At 48.3% G+C, this 17,172-nt stretch overlaps 1 protein-coding gene across 1 annotated transcript in view; it reads right to left on the bottom strand.

The window, feature by feature from the left end:
• LOC119338935 overlaps window positions 1–16,336 on the bottom strand; it is a 72,007-nt gene extending 55,671 nt beyond the window's left edge. The window contains exon 1 of the mRNA XM_037611140.1: window positions 16,189–16,336. Coding sequence (XP_037467037.1) covers window positions 16,189–16,336 — 148 coding nt within the window. The remainder of the gene's footprint in view (window positions 1–16,188) is intronic.
• Between the last annotated feature and the right edge of the window lie 836 nt (window positions 16,337–17,172).

The raw sequence follows: 17,172 nt of genomic DNA, 5'->3' as shown, positions 1-17,172 counted from the left end.
GGGGGGCTAAAAACAACATTTGAATGTAGATAGTACGAGACTTAATATCGATGTTTCAATTCGGTGTACATTGTAAGATTTGAACTGAGGACCATGCATATGGGTAATTATTTCGAATTCGTGCCATACTAGGTTTCGAGAAGTTGACATTGACTCGATTTGTTGTGCTATTTTGTAGGTCTTATGTTTGAATCCATCCAAAAGTTTTCTCACTACCATGGTGTTCATCATATACATATGAATTTGTATTAAAAAAGTAGAGTGGATATAGTGAAATGCGAAATCCACGTTAGAATTGGAGATCGCTACGTGACACACACTCTAATTCAAATAACTAATTATGTGACACACACTCTAATCCACGTTAGCGTGGATACCGTGGATACCTTTTCGATTTTTTTCAAATAACTCCTCATTAATTAATTTATAGTACTCCCTCTGTTCACTTTTATAAGACCTTGAAGACATTTCAGAGAATGTGCAAAATAGTTCATTTTAAGTTGTCTAAAACGACTTACAAAAGTGAACGGAGGGAGTGTCTCGTTCCAAATGACTAATTATTGCAAGGAAAACACGGGCATGGTAATACATACAGATTCGTTTGCAAATGAAAGAAGATTCGTTTTCATTCTCAAATGTAGGTGCACCAGGCATACCAAGGTCGTGTCGTGGTGGACGCGTGTGTCGGACGGACGCGTAGCACCTAGCCACGCACGCCCCCCCCAAAAGGACGACAACAAAATAAGTTTGCGCTTCCATGTTTTGGATTGAAATATCTGGCGGCCCCAATTCCAGCCCTGCAAAATCTCCCTTCTCCACCGTCCCCTTTCGTGCCCAGATTGCTCAAATCCCTAATTCGCCACCAACCCAAGCAAAGTTCGAATCGCCCCTCGTCTCGTCTCTTTCCCCACCTTTGTGCCGGACGACGATGACGAAGACGACGGTTGCGCTTCACCACCGCACCAGAGCTAACTCATCTATGCCCTCGTCCACTGCATCGGGTGGTCCACTGACAACATCGGCCGCCTCAATCGACGTGCCTCACAGACACCAACTTCCACCGCATCATGTGCGCTTCACCGACGCCGTCTCCCATCTCACCGGGGCTACTTCATCGAGCACATCGTCGCACCTCCGCCCCCCAAGGCCGTTGGGGCTTCACCAACGGTTTCGTCCACCGCATCGTAGCGCTCCGCTGCCACTCAAGATCTGCATCCGTGCGCGGCCAGCCAATGCCAGTGCATCACCCTCAACGGCTCTGAAGTGACCCGCAATCTAGCTAGGTGAGCATGCCCAAACGCCGGCCTGAACTAGGTATCCACACATCACTCCCTTGTGCACTGTTCCGATTATGTTTGGATATCCTTTAACTGCTCTCTTAGCTTACACGCCTATGCAACTCTGACTTTAACTCTTATTTCTTCTGGAGATATCATCTAAAACAGGCAAATCCATTTTTTAGCGAAGCATGACGGTGCTACGGGATCTGGTACACATCCTGCACACCCGTATAACCTTGTAAGTATTTGTCCTCTGGTACAACATCAACGTCGATTCCTCTTATTTGATCAACCATTCGCTGTGTCAAAAATGCAGAGGGGGGTGCAAGGAGCACAAGGCTTGCACATCCAAGCAAGTGGTAACATGGACTTGTACATGGAACATCCCAAGCACAAGCAGAGCTGAAGTGAGCCTGTACAACGAGCTAGCGTAAGTCCCTGCATTTCATTTAATTTGTACTGGCATTCGTGTATGATTTGTGTGCAATGGCGGATCCATGAATTCAAGTTACCAGGGGCGAACATTTAACTTAAAAAAATACGACGGCACTTGCAATCCGGAAATCAACATAACTTGAGAAATGTGAAGCTACATACACTTTGAAAACCAGCTAATGATCCAAAGTAGTTCAGATTATAAACACTAAATGATGCAAGCACCAAAAAACACAAAATGCAACATGGTGTACAAGGACTACAAACATGGTCTGTACCTGCTTGAATTATTCGCTCTCTGGCTGAAAATATCAAAGTGTAATTGCACCTATAACCAGTGCGCAAACTGCATATCAAAATATCTATCCTGCACAAGTATGCCAATAGTTTCAAACAACAGATTAGAAAAGTATTTATGCTATGTTGTCATGATAAGGGGACTTTCAGGTAGATGGCCTAGACGTTTCCTCAAGCTATGAAAATGCACTATAATTTGCTTGTCATCAATGCCTGCAAATCTCTATGTCTCTCTCAACATAGCAGATCATCGTTAGACACTAAATCCTTCAACGAGCTTGCAAAATGCTTGCATTAGATCCCCCATTAGACACTATATGTTCATCACCAGGAGCATGTAAAATGTTTGCATCAAATCCTTCATTAGCAGTCTGTTCATTAGACACTTCAGGCTCAAGAACAACATGAGCTTGTATGTTTGCACCGGAAACTTGATTAGATAAATCAAATTCAGTCAGTTCAGTATTGATTGGGGGAGTTATAAAATAAGTAGAAATTGGTTTCATTTTCTCATAGATTCCCTACATACAAGCAGTTTTACAACATCGTCAGGTTTAACTATTGGCCAGAAATTGAAGAGTTGAATTAGATATGATCAGGGATGTGATGTACCTGCTCGTTGCGCATGCTAATCTTGCAAGCTGCGACTGTCCGTTTGCGCAAGCTCGATGCCATGCCCGTGCTTCCGCCGCTGTCTCCCGCGTAGGCTACACCCAGGGTTGGATCTTCATCTTCTTGTCCTTCCGTTCGCTTGAAGCCCGGCGACCGCCCTCCAATGAGGGCGCGAGGAAGTGTTGCATCGGTCTGTCCAGCGGCGGCTAGGTTAGGAGCGAACCAGACTGGAGGCTGGAGCGAATGAATTGGGATTTTTCCTGCTGTCGAGTGATATGGGAGGCGCTCGTTTGGGCTGTGAGCCTGCTATAGGGCCTGCCTTGCACTTATGTTATTGGCCCATCCAAATCGAAAAAAAATCTTCATTTTTTACATTGCCCGCTCGTGCGTTGGGACGAACAAAACTAGCCTGGGCCAACCTGGACGACTCAAACTAGGTGCACACTTTCCAGCCACCCAAGGCGGAGGCCCATACCAGCCCCTATGGTGGCGTCGCCCCTTTTTGCGTGTACGATTGGGGTAGTGAAAAATATTTGAGTGGCGCTTTTGATTTACCCACAAAATGGTTGAATTGCTTGTTTCTATGAACTGAGTTCGCCAATAATGTGAAGGATGCCAGTCTTTTCATCCTATTGTAGATTGCTTAGATCTCGATATGCCAAAAGTAATCGCATGAAATATACAGTAAAAGCCAGTGTGATGTGTGTGGCTACAACTAGTCTGACTACGAGTCCTCATATAACATATCAAGGACCCACCATCTTACCAGATTAACCATTCGACTTACCAATGTAGTGTGGGAAGAAAGAAGTATTGGGACTGCGTATCCAAGAAATTGATGCCATGGACTCCTTCGTACAACCTTGTAAGCGAAAAAGAAGTTGCATTGTGCATGCACAAAGAACTAGCGTAAGTTCACTTACTTGCTTCTCGGAATTTTAGTTAGCCACTTATTGCAAAAAATTTCAATTATGTTGCTTGGCTTAATTTAGTTTGCTATTGATTACATAATGCCACAGCCTGTTAATCCTATTATAGACTGTGCCTATCTATGTGTTTGATACTTACTGTTAAGAATTACCTGTTTGCCTGAACTTAAATAGCTACTTGTTTGTTTAACTGCTTTGCTGCTGCAACAACGGGTTGCAATGATGTTAATAACTACTTTTCAGCATCCAATTGAAACTCTTTAATTCCTTGTTTATTTAACTAGTTTGCTGTTATAACTCCCAGTTGAGATGTTTTGCTAACTTCAAATTTTCTGAATCCAATCGGAACTTTAACGGCAAAACAAGTTAGCCCAATATCAAAGAGCGAGGTCCCCATGGACGTTGTATCATCCCATAGCAGTGGCATCGGCCCAATCGTGAATTATGAATTGCCAACTGCTGATGCTCTAGAGGCTAAACTACTGGTAGAAAAAGATTCTGCTTTTGCACTTAGAGATGAAGTTGACATGTTGAGGAAGCAAACAGCACAATCACAAGCAGTACTCAAGACAACCATTAAATATTTGGTGGATTTCAAAATGAAGCAAGCTGAGACTGACCACATTGTTAAGGTCCTGAAGGAAAAAAGGAAATTAAATTCCCACTTGGTAAATCGTAGGTGAAATGTTCTTTCCATCATTGAATAACCTTTGTGTTGTTTGTTCATGTAATCAATCAAACCATTTGTTTTAGAGATCATGTAATAATTGGTTTTTGTTTTTTGTTTTTTGGTTTGTAATTTTATTTGAGCACAAGTCTGTATTAATTGGTAAGACTCGGAGACATTTCATTTTGATTGCTGTGCCAGACCTACAAATATGCCAATCGGGCTGAATGTGCATTCAGCAATAATAGTAGTATAGATGGATCATAAGTGGCACGCATCGGAAAGGGCCAAGATGTTGTAGTAGCTTGGCTAAAAAAAGGATGATGTTGTAGCAAAAAAAAGTACAGCGGCCTAGCTTATGTATGTTAGTTGATATTATTGATCCATATACTCTATAAGTGTTTATATGTCCGTTAGTTCTGTACATTCTTGGTTGATTGTCTCGGTATTTGAATCTTGATACATCAACTTGTGTACATATCTAAATGGGAGTACACATTATGTTGCGTGTCACATTTGAGTTGGACATGAAGTGTTCCAAATATTCGAAATCACCTTAAACTGGATTCTAGGTTCTGAATTTGAGTATCGGCATTTGTAAACCATATTCATATATGACAGTGGAATACATCTTTGTCTTCCTTTTGAAGATATATAAAAACACATAGAATGATTTATAAAGATTCGTATAGGAACACAAAATGGATTCGAATTTAGTTGCCAGGGTAAACGTGGATGCTTATTGTCCCAAAATTTGAAAGAAGCGGCAAAATGTCCACTCCCACGTCGGCTGCCCGAAGCCAAGTGTTTGGGAGATGGAAATTATTGTCTACCCATTACACAGACAATCCATCGGCCCGATTTCCACTGCTCTAAATAGGGGTAGGTTAGTAACTTCAATTAGACGTGACACGACCGCCTCTGAGCCCATTCCGACACGGTGGGCGCCAAACATGGGCGGCAAAACACATTTGATTCAAGATCGTCCGAAAGATCTCTGTTTCTCCCTCCATTTCCCCGTTCATACACGGTGGGCGGCAAAACAAACTCGACTCGGCCGAAATCGATGTAGGCAAATATTTTCAATAGGGGCGGGTTTGTAACTTCACTCAGACGTGACACAACCACCCTATCTGTCAGCCCCGTTCATACACCGTGGGCGCCAACCATGGGCGCCAACCACCCTCTCCTCGCCCGAAATTGCTCTGGGCATATATTGGCGAGATGCGAGATTACCGTCCTATCCCCAACCGACGAGACGTCCAAATTTTAAACGGGGGCTAAGTTCGTAACTTTCCCATATTTCAAACAGGCGTGTCCCAAAAACATGGTTCCCCGTACCTCTCCCTCCATTTTCCCATTCATACACCGTCCATGCTAGAACACCATCCCCACACCAGCCTCCGTCTGCCACCCCATCCATCATTGCCATCCTCCACCCCATCCATCGCCGCCGTCCTCCACCACATCCATCGCCACCGTCCTCCACCATGCCGGAGCGCCTACCAAGACCGCGTCGTCCACTGCTAGAGATGGACGTTTCTCATCCATGGCGACGGACCAATAGCCTTGCATCGCGTCCTCTCGCTTCATCGGCGTCGTCGTCCTCTTTGCCGGGGCCGCTCACACGACCTTCTCTTCCACCGCAACGGGACTTATCCCCCGATGCACCCGTCTACCGTCACAGATGCTTCAACGCCACCGACAGCCATTGCACCCCCGATGCCTACACGGCACCGCAAGAGAGGTGGTACTTCATATCTCCTCAACTTTTTGATCTCAACCAGAAAATAGATCTTAACTTGGTTACTCTACTTTATTTTCAGCTCTTAGAATTTAGTCTTAGTTTGAAGCAAACAGTGGATGCTAAATATCATTTCTCCGGTTTGCAGCTTCAAATCTGCCATGGCACAATCATAATATGGTTTAATTGATCATGCTTAGGGTTTAATTGATCATGTTGGTTCTGTGGTGGTTTCTTTAATAGAAATAGGAGGGGAAACCCTCTTTTGCTAAAAAAACATGCTTAGAGTTTCCCCCTTTTATGATCACTATACGATCAGAATACGTGCTTCGTGTCATAATAGCATTGCTCAACCCATCAAGCTAAACAAGATTAGTTGTTCAAAAACGAATATGATATTATTAAAATAGAGTGGTTTAATTGGTCAGCTAAATGTTCCTAAATTAGTTTTGAAAATGCATGTTTGCCGCTCGGGTGTGTATCTCTACAGGGTGCCCACGATGGGCCGACCCACCCTCGGATTTTGGGTCGTCCCAGGCCCTGATTCCCCTCTGTTCTGCTACGCGCTTCCGATCTCTACTCGCCCCTAGCCGCCTGCCTCGCCGGCGACTTGCAGTCCCCGAACGTCATGACTCTAGGAGGAGACGCCGGACTAACAGGCGGTCAGGAGCCGCTTGCCCAACAGCGTCACCGCTGCCCGGGTGCGCCGCTGTGCCTACCTTCCGAGTCCGTTCAGGGCTCAGGCGTGCAACACCCACCAAGCCAACCCGATTTATCCTGAGATACGCCCTCAACACTCAGAAGCCACTCCTCATCACCCATTTTCTAATTGATTCATTACTCATTAGGCAGGACTGTCATTATGGTTTGTTGTGTGCTCAGTGCTACCTACACTTAATGGTGAAAGTGCAATCATGCCCTTACATCATGTTTGATGTTGATGACAATATACATGTAGGGTACTAACAATGGTTGTTAAGTAAATCTCAGGTGTTAGTTCCCGGTTCATCGAAGTGTGTGGGTCATGGGCATACACATGATTTTACTCAAGGATGAAGCATATAAATTGATTTCATATTTCGTTTCTTGAGTATAGGATCCCGCACTATTAAGAGGGGATCGGTAGGGTTAGTTAAATACTTGCTCAAGTTACTATTATTCCTAGGTTCAACAAAAACATAGGATCACACAAAAATAAAATGTGCACATGTTCTTTTTGCTCCCATGCCGGATGTCCGGGCTGCCAGCCGGATGTCCGGGTCACTGATGGTTAGACACCAGTAGGTCTGCACGCTCACGCCGGATGCCCGGGCTGCACCCCGGATGTCCGGGACTCCCAGCCATGCCGGATGTCCGTCTCCCTGTCATCCTGACTCCAGTAGGTTTGCACGTTGCTGCCGGATGTCCGGGCTTAGCCCGGATGTCCGGGCCTTCCCGGGTCACCAGATGTCCGGGCCTTGCTCCGGATGTTCGGCCCCTCTGTTTTTCTCCTGGCTTCTCCTCTGTTCTTCTTGTGCCCCGCCAGCCCGGATGTCCGGCCACCCTGCCCGGATGTCCGGCCTGCCCATTCACTTATGCTATAATGGCCACATTTGCGCTCACACTATATATAGCCCTTCTTCCCCGCGGGAGAGGGTTGACCACTCACTTTGAACAAACCCTAGAACACATTTTACTCTCTCTCTCTCACTCCTCCACACCAAATCTTAGATCCCCAAGGGATTTGAGAGCATTTGAGAGAAGCTGTCCAATCAAGTGATAGATCCACTCCCTCTCCTTCTTTGCACCAAAGGAATTCGTGATTTTAGCAAGTCTTGAGCTTTTCCCCATCATTCTTGTTACTCATGGAGGTTGGAGACTCCTAGGCGGTAGGAGTCTTTCAGAGAGGAATCGACCTTTGTGATTACCCTCGGAAAAGTTTGTGAGGGTTTGGAGACCACTGTCGGTGTCAAAACCGGCGGATCTCGGATAGGGGGTCTCGAACTATGCGTCTAGGCGGATGGTAACAGGAGACAAGGGACACGATGTTTTTACCCAGGTTTGGGCCCTCTCGATGGAGGTAAAACCCTACTCCTGCTTGATTGATATTGATGATATGGGTAGTACAAGAGTAGATCTACCACGAGATCAGAGAGGCTAAACCCTAGAATCTAGCCTATGGTATGATTGTTGTTCGTCCTACGGACTAAAACCCTCCGGTTTATATAGGCACCAAAGAGGGTTAGGGTTACACAGAGTCGGTTACAATGGTAGGAGATCTACATATCCGTATCACCAAGCTTGCCTTCCACGCCAAGGAAAGTCCCATCCAGACACGGGACGGAGTCTTCAATCTTGTATCTTCATAGTCCTGGAGTCCGGCCGACGATGATAGTTTGGCTATCCGGACACCCCCTAGTCTGGGAGTCCCTCAGTAGCCCCTGAACCAGGCTTCAATGACGATGAGTCCGGTGCACATATTGTCTTTGGCATTGCAAGGCGTGTTCCTCCTCCGAATACTTCATAGAAGATTTTGAACACAAGGATAGTGTCCAGCTCTGCAAAATAAGTTCCACATACCACCGTAGAGAGAATAATATTTACACAAGTTCAATCTGCTGACGTATGTCGTAGCGTGACATCACACTACAGCCAAGCCTTTATTCGAATCGTTTTTACTGTTCCACCTCAGCGCGTTTAGCAAGGCGATTTCCTTGGCACGTCTTGTCAAAGCAGAGATCGTGTCCCCTTATTTCGGGATTCTCATCAATACGGGCGTGGGTAACCCAACCGTGCCCGTTGGCATGTCTCCTCTATCGAAGGCGAGTCCCGAACGGTCACGGGGGAGGCTCTTGGTATTCAACCTCTTTATAAAGAGACCAAGGCTCCACTCCCTTTTTTCAATCTCAATCGAATCCGCCCCTCGCCTCGAGTTCCAACACCCAAAGCTCCAGATTCAGGCGCTTCGGACCTTCGATGATGTCCGGCTCCGACCTGCAAGGCCGGTGGATGCCTTCCTCCGTTACGGAAGAAGACGTGCTAAAGCTAAGAGATGCCAGGTATTTAACCGGCGAAATTTTGCATAGGCTGCCTGCCCAAGGGCAGGTTATTTCCACTCCCAAGCCTGGTGAAAGCATGGTGTTCGCGTCTCACTTCCTTCGGGGGCTAAGCTTCCCGACGGACCCCTTCGTGAGGGGTCTCCTATTTTACTATGGGTTGGAATTTCACGACTTGGATCCGGAGTCCATCCTCCACATCTCATTGTTCATTGTCGCATGCGAAGCCTTCCTCCGCATTACCCCTCACTTCGGATTGTGGCTCAAGACCTTCAAAGTGGAGCTGAAGATGATCAAGGGGCAATAGGCAGAGTGCGGAGGGGCTGTTATAAGCAAGAATGCTGATGCTCCATGGCCCGAGGGCTCTTTTCAAGAGGAGCTCAGTCTATGGCAACAAGAGTGGTTTTATATCACAGCTCCCAGGGGCACCAAATGGGTGGCGCCACCTGCCTTTCGCTCGGGTCCTCCACTGCGGCTGGCGTCATGGGTCGATAAAGGGCTTGACTGGGGGCCGTCCAAGGACTTGCCCTTGCTGCAGGGCCGCATTCGAGACCTCCTAGAAAGAGAGATCACTTTGGTCGTAGTAGCGCAGGTCATGCTGATTCGTCGCATCCTGCCCTGCAGATGTCGCCCCCTCCGCCTGTGGGAATTTAACCCGGAGGGACCACGAGCTCTCCAACATTTTATGGGCGCGACGCGCGTGGAGATGTACAAGCTTTTCTTCGGATCATAAGAGATGTGTCCGGACTTGACCGAGGACGCAGGCCTGAGCTGCAATCGCCCGGATACTCAAGTAAGTAGCCCTGTACCCGGACACGCTATCCTATGTTTATCACAAACTTGCCCTTTAAAAGAGTCGTCCCTTGAATAGGAGTGGATAGCGAAAGCAAAGTTAATCAGGTGTCCGGCCCCCCTCCCTAAGACCACGTCGGATCCCGTGTTAACCAGGATGCTGGAGGTTGCGCCTTCGGAAGAAGGTGAAGGGGGGAACAAGGAAGCTACTGCCTCCACGAAGGAGGCTGCCAGGAAAGGAGAGGACCGCCTCTGAAGACCCGGAGACCATGGTCTCAAAGCGGGGGAAGAAATCTTCGTCATAGGGTCCTGCGCCGAGGGATGCCTCGGCCGCATTGTGCCCCCAAGGGGATCAGCCCTCCACCGAGCCGTAAGTAAAAAGGGGAGTTTTTATTAAAATAAAGGATATCCCTACCCTATTTCTGATAACCGAAATTTTACCATGTAGTTCGGATCTCAGCCCTTCTCAGCAGAGCTCATCTTCAGGGGATCTTCGTCCGGAAATGATAGAGAGCGAAACGCCTCCCCCTGCCGTACCGTCTTACGAGGCAGGCGACCCTGAGGTGTCATCATGGAGGGTTTCTCCGAGTCCGGCGGGGCCGGAAAGTAGTCGTATGTCCCCTCAAAGCCCTCCGCGTTCGGCCTTCGAAAAAGGCCATCGGACGAGTCCGGCACCATATGGTGTACGGTCGGAGGAGCTGAAGGATCTGCTCGGGCGAGCGTTTATCTCAGAAGATCACCGTGCGTTAATGAGTACGGTGATTGAAAGGGTTTCATCCGCTGAGAGTGGATTGCATGAAGCCGTCAGAAGTTTACTGACAGGTTTTAAGGTACGCAAAATGATGTACCTTCTGACAGTTCCGCATATAAACTGCGCCCTGTGTAGATAGTAGCCCCTGAGGCTCGGTGTGTTGTCAAAAATGACAGCGCGCTGAGCATCATAATCCTAGGTATAATGTGTCGCCCTTCCTATGCAGGTGGCGAAGGGTCCGGTGGCTAGCCGGACTGATGATTTTGCCGAACTAAAGCGGCAACTTGACGTGGCGGATGTCGACATCGCGCTTGTCAATAGGCGACTTGACGAGTCACAAGCTATGCAATTTCCCCACGGACACCTGGTAAGAGAGCTTGACGCCCGTGCCTTACAACCAGTATGCTTGACGCAGATGGTGCCGCTGCCATGGAGAACCTGCGGGCGGAGCTCGCCCAGGCCAAGGAACAGGCCAGAAAGAGTGACGCGACTGCCTTAAAGGCGGCCGAAGAGCTAAAAGCCGAACAGGCTGCTCACTGCCGAAGCAAGAAGGAGATGGCCGAGATGGCCGTGGAGTTGAAGAATGCTGCCAACCACTGCAAGCTTCTTGAATAAGAAGATCGGGCGGTACGAGAGGACCTGAAGAAGGCCACTGCCGAGGCCAAGGATGCTCGCTCTATGATGAGAGCTATGAAGGAGGAGCTGCGTCAGGCCAGAGAAATCGCAGCTGGAAAGCCCTTTCTGTTGCAGAGGAAATTCCTGGACCCTAATTATGCTCAGTTGGACCGTCTGTGGAGTGCGGAAGATGCTTATCTGGACTTGGCAGCAAGTGCGGCAGACCCGACCGAACACTTCCGAGATCAAGAGGATCACGAAACAGGAAAGGTTTTTTTGGTCGCAGTTCCATAATCCAGAGCGCCCAATTTCATTAACCGATCGCTTGGCCGAATGGGCGGAGCTGAATAGGTTGTCCGGACTTGCCATGAAGGATGTCGTGAGTCTTTTGTGGCCGAAGAGGCCTGAGCCGAAGAGTTATTTTGGCTTGGTGCAGCAGTTCCTTGGTGCGGTGCCGCATATCAATGCAATAAGGAGGTCGGCATGCATAGAGGGTGCACGGATGGCTCTTGCCCGTGTCAAGACATACTGGGCGGAGATGAAGGCCACCGATGTTGCAACCCAAGATTCGGACGAAAGCCGAGTACCTGTCGAGCACTATTTTCAGGAAGTTCTGCCGGGCGCTCGTTTAATAGAGACGCAGTGCTTGAAGGATATTATGTTCAAATAACATGTATTGTTGTGAAACAATGTTTCTATGAAATATAGAAGCTTTTTATACTTGTGCTTTCAAGAATTAAAATACCTCCTATGCGGTCGTTAATGTATATGTGTATATAACCTGAAAGATGGCAGTCTTCGGCTTCAGCCCCCACGCATATAATGCGGGGGTGTTTGCAAAAGGCGCATTTTCACACTTGATCCAACGTCTTGGTCCTATAAAGGAGGTGGTAGCGTAGCAAACTAGGCAACCGGACTATAATGCTTTATCACTTTCACTTAGCCATAGGAGTTTGACAATGGGACTACTATATAGCCCCTAGGGGCACCGCGCTCACCCAAATTCGGGGCGCGTATGTGCCTGACCGGGAAATGGCCCTTCATCAATGCAGAGGAATCCTATAGATTCCGGCGGGTCATCGAGTGGTTGACCAGTCTCACGCTATATCATGACAGTCAGTTTTTGGCTTTCTCTACTGAGGTGCTCGCCTGGCCGAACCGGGGCACAATCGCAGTAGTTCTCCTGGTGCCGCGTTAGCCGATAGAGCGGAACGTAAGGCAGCAAAACACAGGAGCCGGGCAAACCCAACATTTGACCAAAGACATGATTCAGAGCTGATGCATATAAGGCCTAACTCGAGACGCCGAACACTCCCTAAGGTATTCGGTCTTTATGAAAATGGGCCGAACAACGCCCTTGGTAATAAGCCCCTGGTGTCCAGGTACGCGCAAAATTCTGACGTGGCCTATGCCAAAACGCCAGCCTCCTCCTCGGTTATAGTAAGAAACCAAGGTATGTGTAGCAACAAGAGACAGTAAAAAAAGGTTTACGCAGGGTCTTAATCTGAAAAGAATCCTTGCAACGGGTCCCTATTGCACGTCTGCGCCTGTGTCTCCGTTGTGCCGTATCCTGGACGGGTGTCGCACGGTGTTCATCTGTAAAAGAGAGGAACTTAGTTGAAAAAGATCATGTGAAAATGTACGTTATATTAAATAAACAAAGTATGTTTCAAAAAATGAATAAAATTCAGCTTTATTGTCTCTTGTTGTATATGCGCGGAGCCCCTAGTGCGAGGGTGTGCGGCTGGTAAGCCCCTGTATGTTTACGCCGGACTCGTCTAACCGTTTCCGGGGTCGGAATGACCTGTTTGGGTGCTTGAATTAGTGAAGCCGGTTTAGTGTGTGGCTATCGAGGCAGTCACACAATCTTCCGCGCTCGAGGAACACTCGACATTTCCCTTTAAGGAGATGATGCCTCATGGACCGGGCATTTTAAGTGTGAGGGATGCATAATGCGGTATTGCGTTAAAGCGGGCAAAAGCTTCACGCCCTAGTAGTGCTTGATAGCTACTTGTAAATGGGGCGAGGTGGAAGGTTAACTTTTCGCGGCGGAAGTTTTCGGGTGAGCCGAACACAACTTCTAGCAATAAAGAGCCCGTACAGTGGGCATATCGGCCTGGCATTACCCCTTGAAAGGAAGTGTTGCTATGGCGAATTTTGGTTGGGTCTATCCCCATTTTGCGGATTGTGTCCTGATATAGCAGGTTTAGATCACTGCTGCCGTCCATTAGGACTTGTGAAAATTGGAGTCCATCGATTATCGGATCTAATATCAAGGCAGTCCATCCTGCATTTTGGATACTTCTAGAGTAATCCTGATGGTCAAAGGTGATTGGTTTTGACAACCAGTGGCGGGACTCCTCTGGGATAGGCCGTATGGCGCGTATCTCTATGGGCGCCGTCCTGTTTTTCCCTTTTGTCGCGTAAAGTGAGTTTACTGTTTTGGCTTCTTGTGGGAAATTCTTTTGTTTTCCGGTGCTCTACTTGTGGGGTTCGTCATCGTCTTTGCTTGGTGTGTCGAGCCCCTTGTGTTCGGCGTTGAGTTTGTCGGACTGCTTGAAGACCCAACAATCTCTGTGGGTATGATTTGCAGGCTTCCCGGGGGTACTGTGGATTTGGCATACCTTGTCCAAGATTTTGTTTCAGTTAGATAGCTTGTCCCTGTTATCCTTATGGGGCAGTTTTCTATGATTCTGCTGTGAGCTTTTGAATCCGGCATTGACTACCGTGCTCTTCGGGCTGTTGCCCTTGGTCCGGCGCTGGTCCTTGCTGCCTCGCGGTTTCCCATTTCCATCCCTAACTTCGGATGTACTTGGGTCGCTGGTACTGCATCTTTCCAGTCAGCTATCCTCTCCCGCGCAAAAGCGGGTCATGAGGCTTGTTAATGCGGCCATTGTTCTTGGATTTTCTTGGCCGAGGTGTCTGGCAAGCCATTCGTCTCAGACGTTGTGTTTGAAAGCTACTAAGGCTTCGGCGTTCGGACAATCGACTATTTGGTTCTTTTTAGTAAGGAATCTGTTCCAGAATTTTCCGGCTGACCCTCCGGGTTGTTGGGTTATGTGACTTAAATCATCTGCATCCGGAGGTCGGACATAGGTCCCTTGAAAATTTGCCCGAAAAGCATGCTCAAGCTCTTCCCAACTTCCAATGGTGTTTTCGGGGAGGCTTTTGAGCCAATGCCTGGCTGACCCTTTGAGCTTGAGGGGTAAGTATTTTATGGCGTGGAGGTCATCTCCTCTAGCCATGTGTATGTGGAGGATGTAATCCTCAATCCAGACTACAGGGTCTGTTGTTCCATCGTATGCCTCTATGTTTACGGGCTTGAATCCCGCTGGAAATTCATGATCCAGAACCTCATCGGTGAAACATAGGGGATGTGCGGCACCCCTATATTTAGGTGTACCGTAATATTCAGATACTTGACGTGTTGCATTGCTTACTAGAGCTTGCTTTCTTGGCCCGTAGATGGATCTAACTGGGCCATCTTTTTGATGCGAATCCGTGTGCGGATCGTGTGCCGGCTTGTGTGCGGCGACGTTTGCCGCTCTATGTTTGCCATGGGGTCGTCTATCCAACCGAGTGGTCTCCTTGTTCTTTGATTGTGGTGGCTCTACGGCCTCCTCATCAAATTCTGGCAGTAGTTTTCGCTTCAGGTAGCTCTTTGTTCGGCGACTATCGCCGTATTTGTCTGCGGTGTTGAGTAATTTGCTCCATCTGATTCTGAGTGCATCTTCCACTGTTTTGAGCTTTCGCTTCTGCTTCTTCAGGCTACATACAGTGGCAACGAGCCTTTTGTGGAGGTTCTTCTGCTCCGGTAACTTGTCCGGTGTGAGATCGTTCGGACTGTTATCTTTGGGGATGGATTGTTTATCCGGATTGTCCTGTTTGGACGGTTGCTCGATAGCATGTTCGTCATCCACCGGTTCGCCCTGCTCTATGGATGGGTCTGTATGGCTGCGTTCTGTGTCGAGGTGGGATTTTGAGCGGCGCATACGTCGCCGTTTTGACTGCTTTTCGAGGGAATGATCCCTCGTGGCGTCCCGTTGTTCCTCGTCGTCGCTTCCTTTAGGTGTGTCCACCATGTATACATCATGAGATGAGGTGGTTGTCCAGTGCCCTATAGGTGCTGGTTCATGTTTGTCTTCTACATCGTCGTCCATACCGTCGATGTATTCGGAATCGAAGTCGAGCACGTCGTTTAAACTTTCGACAGTGGCTATGAAGTGGGTGGTGAGTGGGCTTCGAATTTCTTCGTTGTCTGCATCCCAATCTTCCTGACCATAGTCCGACCAGGACTCTCCTGATAGAGAGAGAGAGAGAGAGACTTTAGTGAATTTAATATGTCGCCAAAGGGCGAGTGCTGAAAGATGTCCGTAGCGGTGAACTCCATGATCGGCGCCCAATCGGATTCGATTGGCAGGGGCGCGGAAGGTTCGGAGTCTGGAGAGGAGTCCGGCACCTTGCACTATTGGAAATAGGGAATTTGCCATCAGTCAACTCTTTGCCGTCTGCTAGCGGACGACAAAGAAGGTCTTTGCCATCTGCTTGCAAAAAACAGACGGTAAAGAACTAACAGACGGCAAAGAATCTGGTTGCCATCAGTCAGCTCTTTGCCGTCTGCCAGCAGATAGCAAAGAATCTTTGCCGTCCGCTGGCAGACGGCAAAGAGGTGCCCAGCAGACGGCAAAGAGGTGCCCCATGGTAGCCACCCCCTCTCTCTCTCTCTCCCCAGCCCCACCACACCGGCCCGATCCACTCCCACCCCACCACTCTGTCTCTCTCTCGTCCCTAAAAAAACTCTCTCACAAACTTACCCCCACCCCTTGGTCCACCCCACCCCGGCTCCTCTCCCCATGATCTCCTCGCCGTCGCCACCACCCATGCCGGCCGGTTCCGGCGAGCACCGGCCGCGCGCATAACTCCCCCAAGCTCGGCCCCTCCCTCGCCTTCATCCAGATCCGTGCCTCAAGGCTTGCACCCTTGCCCGCGGCTAGGGTTTCGGGCGCCTCCCGTGTTCTTGCCGGAATCCACCACAATCGGCGATGGCGAGACCGGAGCTTGCTGAATCCGTCACCGGCGTTTCCCAGGTAGGCCCTTCCCCTCCTTCCTTGCTTGGGTCCACCCTCTCCTCCTCACCTTGCCTTCCCTTCCGATCCGTCCCTTTGCTGTAGGTCGCCATGGCAGCCGCCGCCACAGCCCCAGCGCACACGCGCCGTTCTCGACGGCTACAAGATGGCCGCAGCCACCCCTGCTGCCTCCGAGGTCAGGGTCGACGCGGTGGGGAACGATGACGTCATAGCGTACACGCTACAGGAGGAGCTCGCGCAGGTCGCCATGGCCGAGGCGTTCGGGGCCAACGGCGGCGAGGCTGAGCAACGCGCCACCGTCCTCGCAGGAGCCCTCCGCCAACCTCCCCGTGAGCATCCCCTTCCGTCCTCCCTTCTCTCTGTATGTTTCCCCTTGCATAAATCTGAATCAAATGTGCGTCCTCATAAATCTGAATCAAATTGTGGATTCTAATTGTTGTGAACTCCATAAGCGCTCACATGCTAGTGGCCTTTGATGACATTTTAAGTTCTTGGCTGTTGTCTTTAATGCTAGTGTGTAGCAGCAAAAAATTTGTACTTGGAAGTGTCAAAATTTATCATTTATAATCAGCCATAGTAATATTGCTATAGATATATACACACTTAAAGTCTGAAAATTTTCTAGTAAATATACATGTCAGCTGCCATATCCGTTGCTTTGTCCCTTATTCAGTGTTTTTATCTTTTCTTGTTTTGATGTTACAATTTTGTTAGTTCATAGATGTTGATTTTGTTTTCTCTGTAGTTGAAAAAGTTCTGTATCAAGCTTCTATGTTTTGTCACAAGGATGAGATTTTTAGAATGCTACAAAACTTCATACCTTAGTAATGTTTTAGAATTTTTAAAATAGAATACATTAGTTGACATCTATTTCGTTAGCTTTTATACTAATGTTTTACTTCTCAGAACTTAATTCTTGCAAATCAAA

This window comes from Triticum dicoccoides, chromosome 7B (genome assembly GCF_002162155.2).
Source record: "Triticum dicoccoides isolate Atlit2015 ecotype Zavitan chromosome 7B, WEW_v2.0, whole genome shotgun sequence".
Lineage (NCBI taxonomy): Eukaryota > Viridiplantae > Streptophyta > Magnoliopsida > Poales > Poaceae > Triticum > Triticum dicoccoides.
The sequence above is the reverse complement of the archived record's forward strand: the minus strand, read 5'-3'. Positions and strand labels throughout refer to the sequence as shown.